Raw genomic sequence first — 16,082 nt, 5'->3', positions numbered from 1 at the left:
CATTAAAGTTCTTGATTCTCTCAGGATAGTTTTCAAATTTTCTTCAATTCCTGCATTTAAAGAATTCTTCCCAGAAAAGAAAAAAAGACTTCTTAAACCCCATTTTAGGTAAATAGAATGCCACTATCCAAAGGCTCCGATGAGCAATTACGATTAGTTATTGTTCAAGAGTCCAACTGGAATGTGAACTGGACAAGTATGTCGAATCCAGGAAGAAAATGGCTTTTTTTTTTAAATTGTGGTAAAATATATAAATAAAACATTAAATTTACCTTTTTTTAATGATTTTTTTTTTTTTACTTAAATGATTCTTAAGTGTAACACTCAGCGGCTTTAAGCACATTCACATTGTACAGCAAATCACCACTATTTCCAGAACTCTTCACCATCCCAAACTGAAGCTCTGTACCCATCAAAAAAACAACTCTCACTTCCCCATTCCCTCAGCCCTTGCTAACTAGTATCTATTCTCTGTCTCTGTGATTTATTTGCCTATTCTAGGGACCTCAGAGCAGTGGAATCACACAATATTGTCCTTTTATGTCTGTCTTCTCTCACTCAGCATAATGTTCTCAAAACTCATCCATGTTGTGGTACGTATCAGAATTTCATTCCTTCTTAAGACTGAAGAATATTCTATGAAGAAATCTTTTGAAACAGCTTTCTCTAAGATGGGGTTAGATAGAGGCGGTGAACTCTAGTTTTTAGAACCTTAGTCAGGAACACTACATTTTTTACTGACTTCTAAACAATATAATTCAAACCAATTAACTGGTACGGTTATTTAAATAAAATATAAATACTAGCAAATGAACCACAGTTTCAAATACAAACGCAGATGGATTCACACTTTTTAAAAATAAACAAATGTGTGAAGTATTAATTATAGTTTTTTTACAGTAAAACATCTCACAAGGTGTCATAAATTTTCGAATAAATACAGTCAGAAGGTTAAACGTAAGCATTGCAAAACTACTCCTATTTACAGGATTTATATAGGTCAGAATTACGAAAGTGGGACCTCAGACCTTTTGGAGGGACAGTGTGTCCCAGATTGGCAGAAGAGAGTAAAAATCACTTGTTCTCATCAAATCTTTATTCTAATCTTGGTTTAATATAAGAATTGTCATATCTTTTTAACTAAAAGTGCCATTGAAATGTGTCCACAGATTTGAATAGTTGAAATTTTTAAATGTACAAATCTAGGGTCATCTTTTCTTTTTCTTTCTTTTTCTTTTTCTTTCTTTCTTTCTTTCTTTCTTCTTTTTTTATTTTTTTAAAGATTTTATTTATTTGGGGCACCTGGGTAGCGCAGTCGTTGAGCGTCTGCCTTCGGCTCAGGGTGTGATCCCGGCGTCATGGGATTGAGCCCCATATCAGGCTCCTCCGCTATGAGCCTGCTTCTTCCTCTCCCACTCCCTGCTTGTGTTCCCTCTCTCGCTGGCTGTCTCTCTGTCAAATAAATAAATAAAATCTTTAAAAAAAAAAGATTTTATTTATTTGACAGAAAGAGACAGTGAGAGAGGGAACACAAGCAGGGGCAGAGGGAAAGGGAGAAGCAGGCTTCCCACTGAGCAGGGAGCCCAACACGGGGCTCCATCCCAGGACCCTGGGATCATGACCTGGGCCAAAGGCAGATTCTTAATGACTAAGCCACCCAGGTGCCCCATATTTCTTTTTTAGAGAGTGAGGGGAGGGGAGGGTTAGAGGGACAGGGAGATAGAGAATCTCGAGCAGACTCCCCCTGAGCGTGGAGGCTGATGCAGGGCTTCATCTCATGACCCTGAGATCATGACCTGAGCTGAAATCAGGAGCCGGACACTTAACTGACTGAACCACCCAGGTGCCCCTCCGATCATATATTTCTACAATGTAATCAAAGATCAGACTCCCCTTCCCCAATATTCTTTTTAAAACGTATTTAATATTATGTTTGCTTATAGATTTTGTGATACTTGTGGTATTAGTCAGCTTTGTGATGTTTGTAATTTGTTGTATTTTCCCCCGGTACTCTTTGCAGCCACCTTTGTATGATGAGAAGACCCCACCCTTGCTGGCACCAACAACTACTGTTGCACAGGATGTGTTAGATTAAATATTGATTAATCCCATTCTCCACATCCTCAGAATGTTCCCAGTCAGAAAAGTTATGAGAAACGGCCTCGTTACATATTTAAATTCTATTGCAAGATTTTTCAAAGCCTTTATTAAGCTCATGTTCACTATGCCTCTTGTGGGGAGTAGAGTCTAGGGCAGGCCCTAAATTTACTTGAGCCCGGAACCCATTCTTCACAGTGTAGTCCTGTAGTATAGTGTTGCCTGGAATATCTGTTAGGAAATGCTTGGCTCTGATAATAGGCTCGCAAAAAGCAATAAAAATGATGAAAGAATTTTTAAATCGTATCTACAGTTCAGTGATGAAAGACCATGTGTTTCTCAGACGATGTAGGAAGGCGACTAGTGACTAAGAGTACAAGCTTCAGGCAAAATAAAATACAGCAAAACTGGATTCAAATCTCCACTCTACCATCAAGTAGCTGTGTAATATGGGCTGTTTAGCCTGTTGGTCTCAGTTTTCTGTCTACCTTCGTAAATTGAGCCAGGATTATGAGAGATAATATCTAATTGTGTATCAATTAGAGTATAGCCAGGAGACAAAAAAAAACACACAACAATCATTTTATCAGAGATTATTAATATAAAGAGTTGTTAACCGAAAAGTCGAAAGGCAAACATGAAGGTGTTTCAGGGGTAACAACTGTAGAAAGCAGCTACCATCCCCAGGGCTGGAGAAACAACGTAAAGAAGTCGGAATTATAAAAACTGAGAAGTTTGGAGGAGGGGCCTCCCAGAGCTGAACCTCTCAGACCACTGAGGACGGGGTGCTGCTGGGCTGGGGCTGGTGTCCTGAGCGGGGAGGTGAGGAAGCAGGTTTGGCAAATGTGGGAAGAACAGCCATGGGAAGTGGGGGTTCGGCTGCAGCTCCTGACACGTAGACTGAGGTAACGCTCCCCAGAACAGGGAGCCCACAGGACAGAGACAGGAAAGAGCAAGTCTTTTCTTCCTCTTATCGCCAGTCTCCCTCTGTTGCTCTGATTTGCAAAGCTTTATAAAGACAGCCCGCTGGGGGGAAGCGTAAATGTGGTCTACAGAGTCTTACCCCGCATCACCAAGCAGAGAATAGAAGGGCGGGTCTGGAGCCTAGAGGCAATAGCTTCATCACTGGCACAAACACAAAGTGCTTAGATCACAGAAACTATAGGACAGCTCTTCCCCCTCCTCCTCCTCACCTGACTATACCTGGTACCAATTTGCAGAATTTCTGTAGGACGTAGCTATGATAAACACAGAAGAGATTAAATGCTAGAGATTCAACCAATTACATAAAGCAAGCAAGGTAGGCATAAGGTCACATCTTAAACTTAAAATGTCTAAAATGGAACTCTTGATTTTGCACAGCCCCTTCCCCAGATGTGTTCCCCTGTAGTCTTTTAAAAGTGCAATTCAAACAAGGTCACCTTCCTATTTGACTCTAATAACTTCCCACTGCATAGAAGAGAGTCCCAGTTCCTGCCATGGCTAATAAGGCCTGTCCTCTTTTCAACCCCATCCACATGGATCCTCCTTATTTATTCAATTCCAGTCACACAGGCCTTCTCTCTGTTCCTCCAACACCCAAGCTCTTTTTCATTGGAGCCATCGCACTTTTCAATTCTTCCACCCAAGTGCCAGACTTCCCACCACCACCACCAGATGACTGGTCTCCTATCAGTCCCTGGGCCTTCTGTCTTGACCTCTTCCTTCCCAAAACATCTCAGTTCATTCTCCACATTCAGCCAGCTAGCTTTTTTATTTATTTTTTTATAAAGAGCAACTCAAGACAGGGTCACCTCCTTGCTTTAACTCTCCAGGGTTTTCCCATTGTTGTTGTTGTTTTTTTTAATAAAACAAATCAAGTTACTTCTGATTAAAACCCTTCAATGACTCCCCTTTATTTCATAATAAAGCTTAACTCTTATCAAGCCCTTCCTGATCTTGCCTCAGTTTATCCAATGATACCCACTCTTGCCGTTTATATTCAACATTTGTCAAGTGCTTTTTCTGCATCTATTAAGATGATCTTATGATTTTTATCCCTCATTTTGTTAATGTGGTGTATCACAATCACTGATTTGCATGTTGAAACATCCTTACATCCCTTGAATAAATTCCTTTGATCATGGTGGATGATTGCTTTATGTGTTGTTGAATTTAGTTTCCTAATATGTTTTGAGGATTTCTACATGGAAAAGAATGTAGTTGAACCCCTTTCCTCAAACCATATATAAAATTTAACTCAAAATTATTCATAGACCTACATGATAAAACCCTTGGAAGAAACTATAGGAGTAAATATTTATGATCTTGACTTAGGCCAAGTCTTCTTAGATATGACACCAAAAGCACAAGTAACAAGAGAACAAATAGATAAAGTGGACTTCATCAAAGTTAAAAACTTTTGTGCTTTAAAGGACACCACCAAGAAAGTGAAAAGACAACCCAAAGAATGGGAAAATATTTGCAAATCATATTTCTGATAAAAGACTTCTATCTAGAATATAAGCTCTTAGAGGCCAATAATAAAAAGTCAACCCAATGGGCAAAAGATCTGAATAGGTATACAAATGACTAATAAATACATGAAAAGATGCTTAACATCATTGAGCCATTAGGAAAATGCAAATCAAAACCACAATTATACTGTGAATGGTGGTTGCCAGGAGCTGGAGTGAGACTGGTTGAGTTTAATGACTATAGAGTTTCAGTTTTGCAAAATAAAAAAGTTCTGGAGATTTGTTGCTCAAGAATGTGAATACTTAACACTACTAAACTGTACATTTAAAAATGGTTGGGATGATAAATTTTATATTATATATTTTTTAACCACAATTATTTTTAAAACCCCACAATTATACCACTTCTACCCACAAGGATGGCAATAATCAAAAAGATAATGAATGCTGGTGAGGATGTGGAGAGATTGGAACCTCTTTGCATTGCTGGTAAGAATGTAAAATGGTGTAGCTACTTTGAAAAACATTTGGGAAGTTCCTTAAAATGTTCAAAATAGGATAATATGACCCAGCACTTCCACTTGTTGCTATATACCCAAGAAGAATTAAAACATATGTCCACACAAAAACTTGTAACCACTGTTCACAGCAGCATTACTCATGATAGCAAAAAAGTAGAAAAATCCAAATGTCTATCAATTAATAAATGGATAAACACAATGTGGTATATCTATGTAATGAAATATTATTTGGCAATAAAAAAATAAAATGCTGATTTATGCTTTAATTTGGATAAACCTTAAAAACATTGTGTGAAATGATGTTTTGTGGCCAATCCCAACAAGTCACGTATTGTATAATTCCATCTGCATGTGATTCCATTCCATGAACCACTCAGAACAGGCAAATCTATAGAGACAGGAAGGAGATCAGCGGTTGCCTAGAGTTGGAACAAGATGGCAGGGATCGGGGGTGACTGCTAGTGCGCACAAGATTTCTTTTTGGGGGTGATTAAAATGTTCTGAAATTGTAGTGGTGGTCAGAAGACTCTATACTATACTAAAACTAGTCACTCTATACTATACTAAAACTCTATACTAAAACTAGTCACTATACTAAAACTATTGAATGGCCCACTTTGAATAGGGAAACTGTAGGCATGTAAATTATATCTCCATTAAGCTGTTAAAAAGAAAAAAAAAGATAAAACAAAAAAGGCCATGCAGCTTTTGCCCTGTTCACTAGGAACACTTGCTCTTGGAATCCTGAGCCCCCTTTTAAGAAATCTGACTACTCTGAGACCACCAGCTGTGACAAAGCCCAAGCCACATGAGGAGGCCACATGTCCTATATCAGCCCCACTTTGAAGTCATCACGACCCAGGCACCAAATAAGTGAACGAAGAAGACTTCAGATGATTTCAGCCCTCTGACCTTTGAGTCACACTCCCAATCATTTGAGTTTTCCCAACATTACTCCCAGGTAGGCCCATGCCCACTATATTCTGCCCCAATACCTGACCATGGAATCCGTGAGCATAATAAAATGGTGCTTGTTTTATACCACTCTGCTTTGGGACGGTTTGTAAATAACACTCTTCTGGCTTTCCTCCTACCTCACTGTCTACTTCTCAGTCTACGGGCTCCTCCCTAATTTCCCTGAAAGTTAGAGTATCTGCTCAGCATGTGGACTTGTGTTCCTGGGGGTGCTCCTTCAGCCCACCTCACACAGATCCATGGCTTTGCATACCACACTGATGACCCCCACATTTTTATTTATTTTTATTTTTTTTTAAAGATTTTATTTATTTATTCGACAGAGAGACAGCCAGCAAGAGAGGGAACACAAGCAGGGGGAGCAGGAGAGGAAGAAGCAGGCTCATAGCAGAGGAGCCTGACGTGGGGCTCGATCCCATAACACTGGGATCACGCCCTGAGCTGAAGGCAGAGGCTTAACCGCTGTGCCACCTAGGCGCCCCCCAAATTTTTATTTTAAGCTGGACCTCTCCCCTGAACTTTAGAGTACTATATTCACCTGTTTATGTGACATTCTTACTTGGTTTCCAACTAGTATCTAAAACGGCACAAAAACAAAATTCCTCTTTTCCTCCAAACATGCTCTTTTTCCAACTGGCTCCATCTCAGCCTTGTAGTTGTTAAGGCCTCTTTGCCTAGACATTCACATGGCTCACTTCCTGGCCTCCTTCAGGCCTCCACTAAAACTGGTGGGCGCTTCCTTGACATCCTATTTGAAGTAAATACCCCCACTTCCAACCTTCACATTCCCTATGCGCCCAACCGAGCTTTGATTTTCTCCATAGCCCTTCCCTCCATCTGATCTGCTATATCTTTTACTAATTTCTCTCCCTCTCTCTCTATCTCTACTAGAATATAAGTGCCACAAAGGTAACGGTCTTGCCTATTATTTTCACTGCTGTATTCTCATGCCCAAACAATGTGCAATGTCTTTGGCCCTCAGTAATTATTGAAAGAATAATCAAATGAGTTCAGGAAGCAGAGATGAGATCAAGAACACAAGTAGAGTGTTGGCCTTGAAAGTAGATATAATACACCTCCTCTTTTAGGGAAGAGAGAAAAGAAAGTCCACTGGCTCTAAACATCTAAACAAAGTAGTAACAGTAGTATGTATCACATACAGGGCTTCCTCTGTGCTCTGCCCAGGTCTAAGCACTTTACACATACTAACTGGGCTAATTCTCTCAAGAGTCTATAGGTAGGTTCTATTATCAGCATTTCAATAGACGAGGAAACTGAAGCAGAGTGAGGTAAGTAACTTGTCCAAGGGCCAAGTGGCAGAGCTGGGATAAATACCCAAGATATAGGACTTCAGGCTCTATCACCTTAACCTCCATACCATACTACCTCTTAAAGATTCTTTGCTGGAAGTGATACAGGACTGGTGGGATACAGAACATGAGAATAGTGGAGACGCTTTGCAGTAGCTATTGGGAGTTCAGTCACTCTATACTATACTAAAACTCTATACTAAAACTATTGAATGGCACACTTTGAATAGGGAAACTATTTTCCAAGAGGGGAAAAAAATTGAAAGGATTGTTGAGCAGCAGTGAAGCCCAGACACAACTAAACAACGTGGCTCTGTGGTAGACTTCATTAATTGGTTAGTTCACTTGACCTTCTGAGGTAATGGCAGTAAAGAAACACAGTTGAGTCCAGCCAAGTTTGTGGGTTGATGGGGCAGGTAGAGCAGAGAAATCAAGAAAGCAAACTAAGACAAAAACACATTTGTTTAACCAAAGGATAAAAAAATACAGATTCAAAGGGGTACATGCACCCCGATGTTTATAGCAGCATTATCAACTTTAGCCAAACTATGAAAAGAGCCCAAATGCCCATCGACTAATGTGGCGCATATATATATATATATATATATATATATATATACACACACAATGGAATATTACTCAGCCATCAAAAAGAATGAAATCTGGCCATTTGCAACAACGTGGATGGAGCTAGAGTGTAATATGCTAAGCGAAATAAGTCAGTTAGAGAAAGACAAATACCATATGATTTCACTCATATGTGGAGTTTAAGAAACAAAACAGATGAGCAAATGGGAAGGGAAAAATGAGAGATAGAAGGAAGCAAACCATAAGACACTCGAAACGATAGAGAACTGAGGGTTGATGGAAGGAGTGGGGAGGGGGATGGGCTAGATGGGTGATGGGCATTTGTTATTAAGAAAGGCACTTGTTATGATGAGCACTGGGTGTTATATGTAAGTAATGAATCACTAAATTCTACTCCTGAAATCAATATTATACTATATGTTAATTTACCAGAATTTAAATAAAAACTTGAAAAGGAAAACACATTTGAAATAGTTGAGCAGGAGCAAGTTAATGAATTATCAGAATAAACTCAAGGACCCAGGAACTAGAGGTCATGATGACAAGGATGAAGATTCAGGAGGAATATAATAGAGAGAGGCATGTTCAAAATCTGGGAAATGGAGTTAGGGAATTATCCAGAGATAGGGCCTGAGGCAGAACGAGAGGCTGAAATCATCTCCTCCTACCCTTCCTAATCTTAGACTATCTATGTTGATGCTTCAAACCCCCAAGCCAAGGCAAGGCTCTTCACGCCACAAAAATGGGAAGGCTTAAAAAATACAACAGCCCCACGGGAGATAATTCAATGACTTGTGTTGAGTCCTTGAGTTTTTAGGTTCCTCCTCTGGAACTGGTTTGGACATGAGGAGCCCTGCTAGGCACTAAGTTGGGAAGGAGGAGAAAGTGGCCAATCACCGGTCAAGTCTGCTTAATGTAGCCCTGGGTAGGATTTTTGGAAAGTAGCAACTAATCTATATCAACCACATATTTTCTCCAATAACCCATGCAAACAAAATGCTTTTGTAGATGTTCTCACAAAATGTCACTTGTTCACTGCTACTGGAAAATTCTGACATAAGCCTCTAGGAGTCAGTGTACTTGTTTTTACTTGGTTACCTACCGAATTCCTCATTACTACCACCAAAGGGACGAAGATCAATTACTTTAGTCACAGCAAGAGAAGCTAAGGGCAAATCATCTTTAAGAGTTGTAAAAAATGATGGGCGAATAGATAAACAAAATGTGGTCTATACATACCATGGAATATTAGCCTTAAAAATGAAGGAAATTCTGACTGCTGCCATAGCACAGATGAATCTTGAAGACATTATACCCAGTGAGACAAATCAGACCCAAAAGGACTAATATTGTGTGATTCCAGATATATGAACTACCTGGAGTAGTCAAATTCATAGGGACAGAAAGTAGAATGGTGGTTACCAGGGGCTGAAAAGAGGGAGAATGGGGAGTCAGTGTTTAATGGGTCTAGTTTCAGTTTGGGATGATAAAATCATTCTGAAGATGGTTACTGACGATGGTCATACAACAATGTGGACGGACTTAATGTCACTGAACTGTACACTTAAAAAATAGTTAAAACGGTAAATTTCCTGTTATGTATATTTTACTACAATAAAACAGTTACAAGGAATGGAGGAAGACTGCAGGTGGAATCTATCACAGATGAGAAAGCAACCATATGTCTCAGACAGTTTCAGTACAAACTGGAAGGAGAAGCGGGCTGGCTGAGATGGACAAAGTGATCCTTGAAGATTCCCCCAATTTACTCCACAGGGTGAGTTTCCCAGATAAGCTGTTGCTAGCTAACTGCTGCAGAGACTGTAGCTTTCGACTGCCCCTGCTTCCAGCGGCAGGGTTGGAACAGAGCTCTAGAATTTCCGAGGTGGGGACGAGTTTCTGCAATGCTGTAGAGGCACAGATACTCTGAGGTCGGAAGTTTTGCCTGATTCTTTGTAGCTCAGACTGCCAAAAGGTATCTGGCCCTTAGAAGGTATTTAATACATAGCTACTGAGCAGAGATGAAAGTCTGATTTGGTTTATAAAATGGAGAATAGGTAATGTCTTCTTCAGATTGTTGTATTTGATTAGAATGAAATGATGCTATGTAAAAACACTGATACAAAGATAAGGCATTATTCTTCATACAAACAGGACAAAGAAGCCTTGAAAATTTCCCTGAAGTTCAGTTTACTTGCCATGATCTAATTTCTTGGTGAGTGGAAGGTAATATGTCCTGAAGACACAGAAAGCTCTGATTTACTTTTTTTTTTTTTTTTTGTCATCTTGGAAAGCATGGGGGATGGGGCTTTTTGCCAATCAGGTTACTATTCTGAAGGATATGGGTTTATTTGGAATAAAAATACAGTAGAAAAAAATAGTTATTTGTTTCTCTTAGCAGTTTTTCTGGCTCCAAAACCTCTCTGGTTTTAGACAGATTTGTTATGCAGGAGGAAATCTAAGGTAAGGCATTACGAGTCTCACAGTTCTTTCCCGACAGGTCACATTCTGCTAACCTAATCATACTTGACAATAAATTTAGTTATCCAAGGAATTTATTATCCAAGTTTTATATATCTGCTTCCTACAGAGGAGTATCATTTTAATCTATGATACACTGAGAACAGATAATAATTGTATCTTGTTTATGACTTAAGATGCTATATTAAAATTAAGACTTGTGTTTATGTGACTATAAAGAAAATTAGATGGATATTTATAAAAGCTGTTATTTTAGGAAAAGATTTAGAGTTAGAAGCCCTTTCCAACTCCTTTATAAACTGGGGAACATACAATTGCTTTAGGAAGAATTCAGTTTTTTCCCAATCGCACTCCAAATGATGGGAAAGGCAAAACATCCAGAGATCTTGACTTTTACCTCCTCAGATTTTAGATGGGTTGCTTTTCAGAATTTTCCTAATCTACATTGTATGAAATCCCCTAGCTGATAAAAGGCCAAACATTTACACTCTTCTCAAGAGTTGAATGAATTTTTATGTATTAGCGCAGATGGTATTCCAGTATTTATCATACTGAACAGAAAGGAATTCATTTTCATCATCCATGTACCGTACAAATGTGAAATTAAAATAGAATTTTCACTGATGGTCAACACTGTAGATTCCATGTTATGATTAATTCCAAGAACGCAAATTTCTACATCTTCAGTGGAACGTATACTTTTCAGTTGTAACAACACTCTCAAAGAGCTTTCAGTTTGTCTTTCTCTTGTTCCTTTTGACTGCAAAGTGTAAAAGATTCCTGAACAAACTGCCTGCACATTGGGCACTGCTGAAAATACCGAACACAGCCGTCACACAAGCACGTGTGTCGACACGGCAGAAGCACCCAGTTCACAGTTCCGTTCTGGCAAACCACACAGTCCTTGCTGTTCTCCTCCGGAGCCTCCGCTTCACTCTCGGACAGTCCGGCCTTTTCCAGCAAACTGCGCTCTATGCTTTTTTCTTCTGGAGAGGAAGTGCTGGAGGGAGTGGAATTATTATTTGCAGACATGAAAAGTTGCTGAAAATCAAAGCAACAAGGTTAAGGATAATCACAAATGACAATAACTCTTTTTTTTTTATTTAAGATTTTATTTATTTACTTGAGAGAGAGAGAGGGAGAGAGAGAGGGAGAGGGAAGCAGACTCTGTGCTGGGCACAGACCCTGATGTGGGCCCGATCCCATGACCCCAAGATCATGACCCGAGCTGAAATCAAGAGTCAGATGCCCAACCAACTGAGCCCCGACAATTACTCTTTAAATCTGGGAGTCATAAAAGCTGCTAAAAATTTGTGAGCTAGCAAATCCAATAGCAAAAATAGCTAACTTCTGTGATAACTGAAAAATATTATCTCTTTATACATGGTCATTCTTTGAAACTGAAAATAAAAGGGACAGAGATAAGACGACAGGGTACTTACCTTAAGATCATGAAATTGACCTTGAGCCAGGAGTAAATATTGATACAACATTCTACAGGAAAGTTTATAAGTCTTATCAGGAATATGAATTACTGACACCATGGAAATCTAAAATAAAAATTGAATACCAGTCAATACTTAACCTCCTTATATTATTTCACAGGCATGTGAAATAAAAGAAAAATAAAAGGTTGATAAATTGGAAAACTTACAATAATTGATTAAAATCATAGTCACTAAAGAGGAACCAGTTACAGAACATATTTTTGCCAGAGTTATTTTTAATTATACTCGAAGTTACAAATTTAATGCGATCCCAACAAAAATACCAATGAGCTTTTTCATAGAGTTATATGAGTTGACTCTAAAATTCTCCTGTGGAAAAATAACACATAAGAATAGCTTCGAAAATACTAGAAAAAAAGCTGTGGGAGGATTGAGCCCAGTCAGATATTAAGACATAGTACAAAGCCTCTAAAATTAAGATAGTACAGGACATGAACAGACAGGTGGCTAGAACAGAACAAACAATCCAGAAACAGACCCAACTATCTATACAAATATGATGAAGGTATCATCTGAAATCACTGGGCAAACAGTCTTTTTAATAAAAAGTATTGGGACAACTGGACAGCTATTTGGAAAAATATATAATTAGATGCCTTCCTCAAACCATACGTAAGAATAAACCCCAAAAGCAAAAGAAACCTAATTATAAAAAATAAAACTACGCAAGCACTAGAAGAAAACACATGAATTCCTTTTTACTCTCAGTGAAGAGAAAGACTTTCTATGACTCAAACCCAGAGGCAGATGCATTTGACTGTATAAAAATTTAAAGCTTGTATGACCAAAAGCCCCATAGGCAAAGTCAAAAGACGTCTGATGAACTGGAATAAAATATTTACAATATCCCTAATTATGAAAAACTTTCAAATATTGAAAAAAAGTAACCAAAAATCCTATTAAAAAATGGGCAAAAGACATGAACAGACAATTCACACAAAATTATAAACATGGTCCTTAGCCATATTAAAAGATGTTCAATTTCACTCACAAGATGATAAATACAAATTAAAACTTCATTGAGATATCATTTCCCACTCATTGGATTAATAGATTTCAAATGTTTATCAATATAGTTTATGGAGAAATAGTCACTTTCATATATTGCTGGTGGAAATGTATTAAAAAAGATAAAAAGGTACAACTCCACTGCAAGGATATAACCCAAATGGAGGGGAATTTGGTAATATGTATCAAAATGACATACCTTTACCCTTCAACCATACAACCTCCACAATATGAAAATACATATGCACAGGCTATTCAGTGCAAAATTATTTGTTACTGCAGAATACTGGAAATCACCTGAATGTCCAGCCACAGGAGACTGGCTAAATAACTATGGTACCTATACACCCTACATACTATTGAGTGCTATGCAGCCATGGAAAAAAATGTGAGGAAGAGCTCTATGGACTGATCTGGAGTGATTTCCAGAGATATTATGAAGTGAAAAAAACAGGAACATGTATATAAATGTATATAAAGTGTAATACCTTTTGAGTAAGAAAGAAAAGAAAAGAAGACATATATACATCTGTATCTTCTCATCATCACAATAAGAAACATAGGAAGAATAAACCAAAAAACAATAAACTTGGTTATCTACAAGAATTGGGGTGTATAAGAATGGGGGGCACCTGGCCGGGTGGAGCATGCAACTCTTGATCTCAGGGTTGTGAGTTTGACCCTCATGTTGGGTGTGGGGGTTACTTAAAAATAAAATTGTAAAAAAAAAAAAAAAAAGGCATTATGAGAAGGGATGAGAGCATCTGAGTACACTTCCTCTATACAGAACTAATCCAAGTAATTTATGGACACAGAATTTGACTATAGACCCTTGGGCAGAAAATAAGGAGAGGGCAGTTGGGTACCAAAATAATTAAATTCAGTAATGAATTATAAATCACTGGGGAAAAAAAGGAATTCATGAAGCCATATGGATAATAAATAAAGAAATAAATGGGAGTTCTATTACTTACAGAACACTGAGGGCTGACCGAAGGACTGGAATTGGAAAATAATCATTTTGCAGTCATCATGGTAAAGATAAAATCTGTTAAGAATTATCAATGGATATTAAATCCAGGGGGGGAATTTTCATAAAGACTGGGATTTTGCGTGGTCTTAAAAGTGCCCCCCCAAAAAATAGAACAGAGGAGAAATGAGGTAACAACTTGCTGAGAAATCAAAATTAACATCACCAATGAGGGGAAAGAACTGTGTGTGCCTCCAAAGGTGACACCCTGAAAAGCATACATCATCACCTGTGCAGTAGATTGGCTGAAACGCACAACTCCAATCTGATCATGATGAAACACCGGACAAACAAAATGGGAAGAGTCCTATTTTACAAAAAGGGTGTATGTGATGTATTCTTCAAAAATGCTAATATTGTAAAAGACAAACCCAGGCTGTGGAAATGTTCTAGATTAAAGGAGGCTAAAGGTACATGATAAATAGACTGACTGTAGACGAGAACCTGTACTGGAGAGGGAAACATGCTGTAAAGAAGACTGATAAATCCACTGACATATTGGCATATAGGTCACAGATTGGATAAAATATTTTATCAATGTTAGATTTATAAAGTTGATGACTAAATTGGGTTTATATCAGAGAACATTCCTATCATTAGGAAATACACACTAAGGTATTTGGGGGTAAAGAAGCACACATACAACTTATTCTTGATTCATTAAAACACACACACACACACACACAGGCAAAAAACAGTGCCAATAATGAAAATGTCAACAATTAACAATATGAGATCTGGGTAAAAGGTATAGGGGTGTTCTTTTGTTTCTCTATTTTTGCAAGTTTCTAAAATTGTGTCCAAATGAAAAGTCTAAAGAAAGAATCCTACCATGGTTGTAAACATAATGCTCTTTAGGGCTCTATAAAGATTTAATAATTTGGCAATGGCTTCAGAAGGTTGTAATACTGAACCAAAATGACAGGACTGGTAGAAGAGAGTAATATTATCACCTCACACAAACAATCCTGCCATTCAAGTTAGTATTAAAAGCTTCGGAAGCTACTAGCATGCTAGTTATAAATATGTATGTACGTGTATATGTCTACATATATAAATTTATATGTAGCTATAGATATATATGTGATATAGAAAAGATGCTCAAAATATACTAAATGAAAATAGGTCACAAAATAGTACATATAATTCAATCCTGTTTTTGTTTAAAAATTACATATATAAAGGTCTGCAAAGATACAAATATTCACAGTGGTTAACTTTGGATGATAGAATATAGGTGATTGTGTATTTTTCATTTTGACTTATCTAGATTTTCTATTTTCTGCCACAAACATGTATTACTTGAGTAATAGGGAAAATATAATTGAGTAAAATGAAAAAAATGTCAAAATCAAAATAATGCAGTAACAACCCCCACTTCTACCTAAAATAACAAACTGACTACACTAGCAAAATGTAATTTTTACTGTTACAACAGGAATTGGTAGAGTTTAATGTTTTTTTCTTCCGATTTAGACTCTGACCCCCAGAGAAAATATTGAAAAACCAAATGCTCGGTTTGCTTTTAAAATTCAGAACAGAGAACATTAATACAAACCATGCTAAAAATATGCTTTAATTCCGACTTAGGCCCAGTCTCAGTGATAAGAGATGGAGAAGAAAGATTTAACAGGAATAAAGGGAGGGCGCCAGCTGATGAGAAGAAAAGACCCAGAGAAGGAGACTTTAAAAGGAAAAGAGAAAATGCCTATTAACCCCTGAGGGCCGGCCACCCCAGCTCCCCCGTGGGAATGCACCCGCCACAACTACAGCTGGGCCATGTCGTCCTCATTCCAGTCAGATCCGGGGGCTGTGAACAAATCTTTCCCTGTTTATAGTGCCATTGACATACACACTGGAAAGTGGTTAAAATGGTAAATTTTATGTTATATATATTTTAACACACATACACACACAGGTGTGCACGCATGTGCCCCTCTGTTTAGACTGAGGAAGAAAGTCAGAAAACAAAGAAGACTCTGGGTACCTTAAATAGATAAGATCAACCTCAGTGAGGGGGAAAGAAGCCAAAAGGGGAGAATGGGAGGAAGGTGACAGATCTGACCTTTTTGTTTTGAAGGAAAGGAAGGAAGGAAGGGAGCTTAGAA

The 16,082-nt window shown here is 38.1% G+C and overlaps 1 protein-coding gene across 1 annotated transcript in view; it reads right to left on the bottom strand.

The window, feature by feature from the left end:
• Positions 1-9,535: 9,535 nt before the first annotated feature.
• The window catches only part of CGRRF1 (cell growth regulator with ring finger domain 1), a 34,162-nt gene continuing 27,615 nt past the window's right edge, over positions 9,536-16,082 (bottom strand). The window contains exons 3-4 of the mRNA XM_034648684.1: positions 11,871-11,978; positions 9,536-11,469 (exon numbers count right to left, since the gene is read on the bottom strand). Coding sequence (XP_034504575.1) covers positions 11,149-11,469; positions 11,871-11,978 — 429 coding nt within the window. The 3' untranslated portion in view covers positions 9,536-11,148. The remainder of the gene's footprint in view (positions 11,470-11,870; positions 11,979-16,082) is intronic.

Source organism: Ailuropoda melanoleuca, chromosome 20, assembly GCF_002007445.2.
Source record: "Ailuropoda melanoleuca isolate Jingjing chromosome 20, ASM200744v2, whole genome shotgun sequence".
Classification (NCBI taxonomy): domain Eukaryota; kingdom Metazoa; phylum Chordata; class Mammalia; order Carnivora; family Ursidae; genus Ailuropoda; species Ailuropoda melanoleuca.
This window is presented reverse-complemented; position numbering and strand designations above follow the sequence as displayed.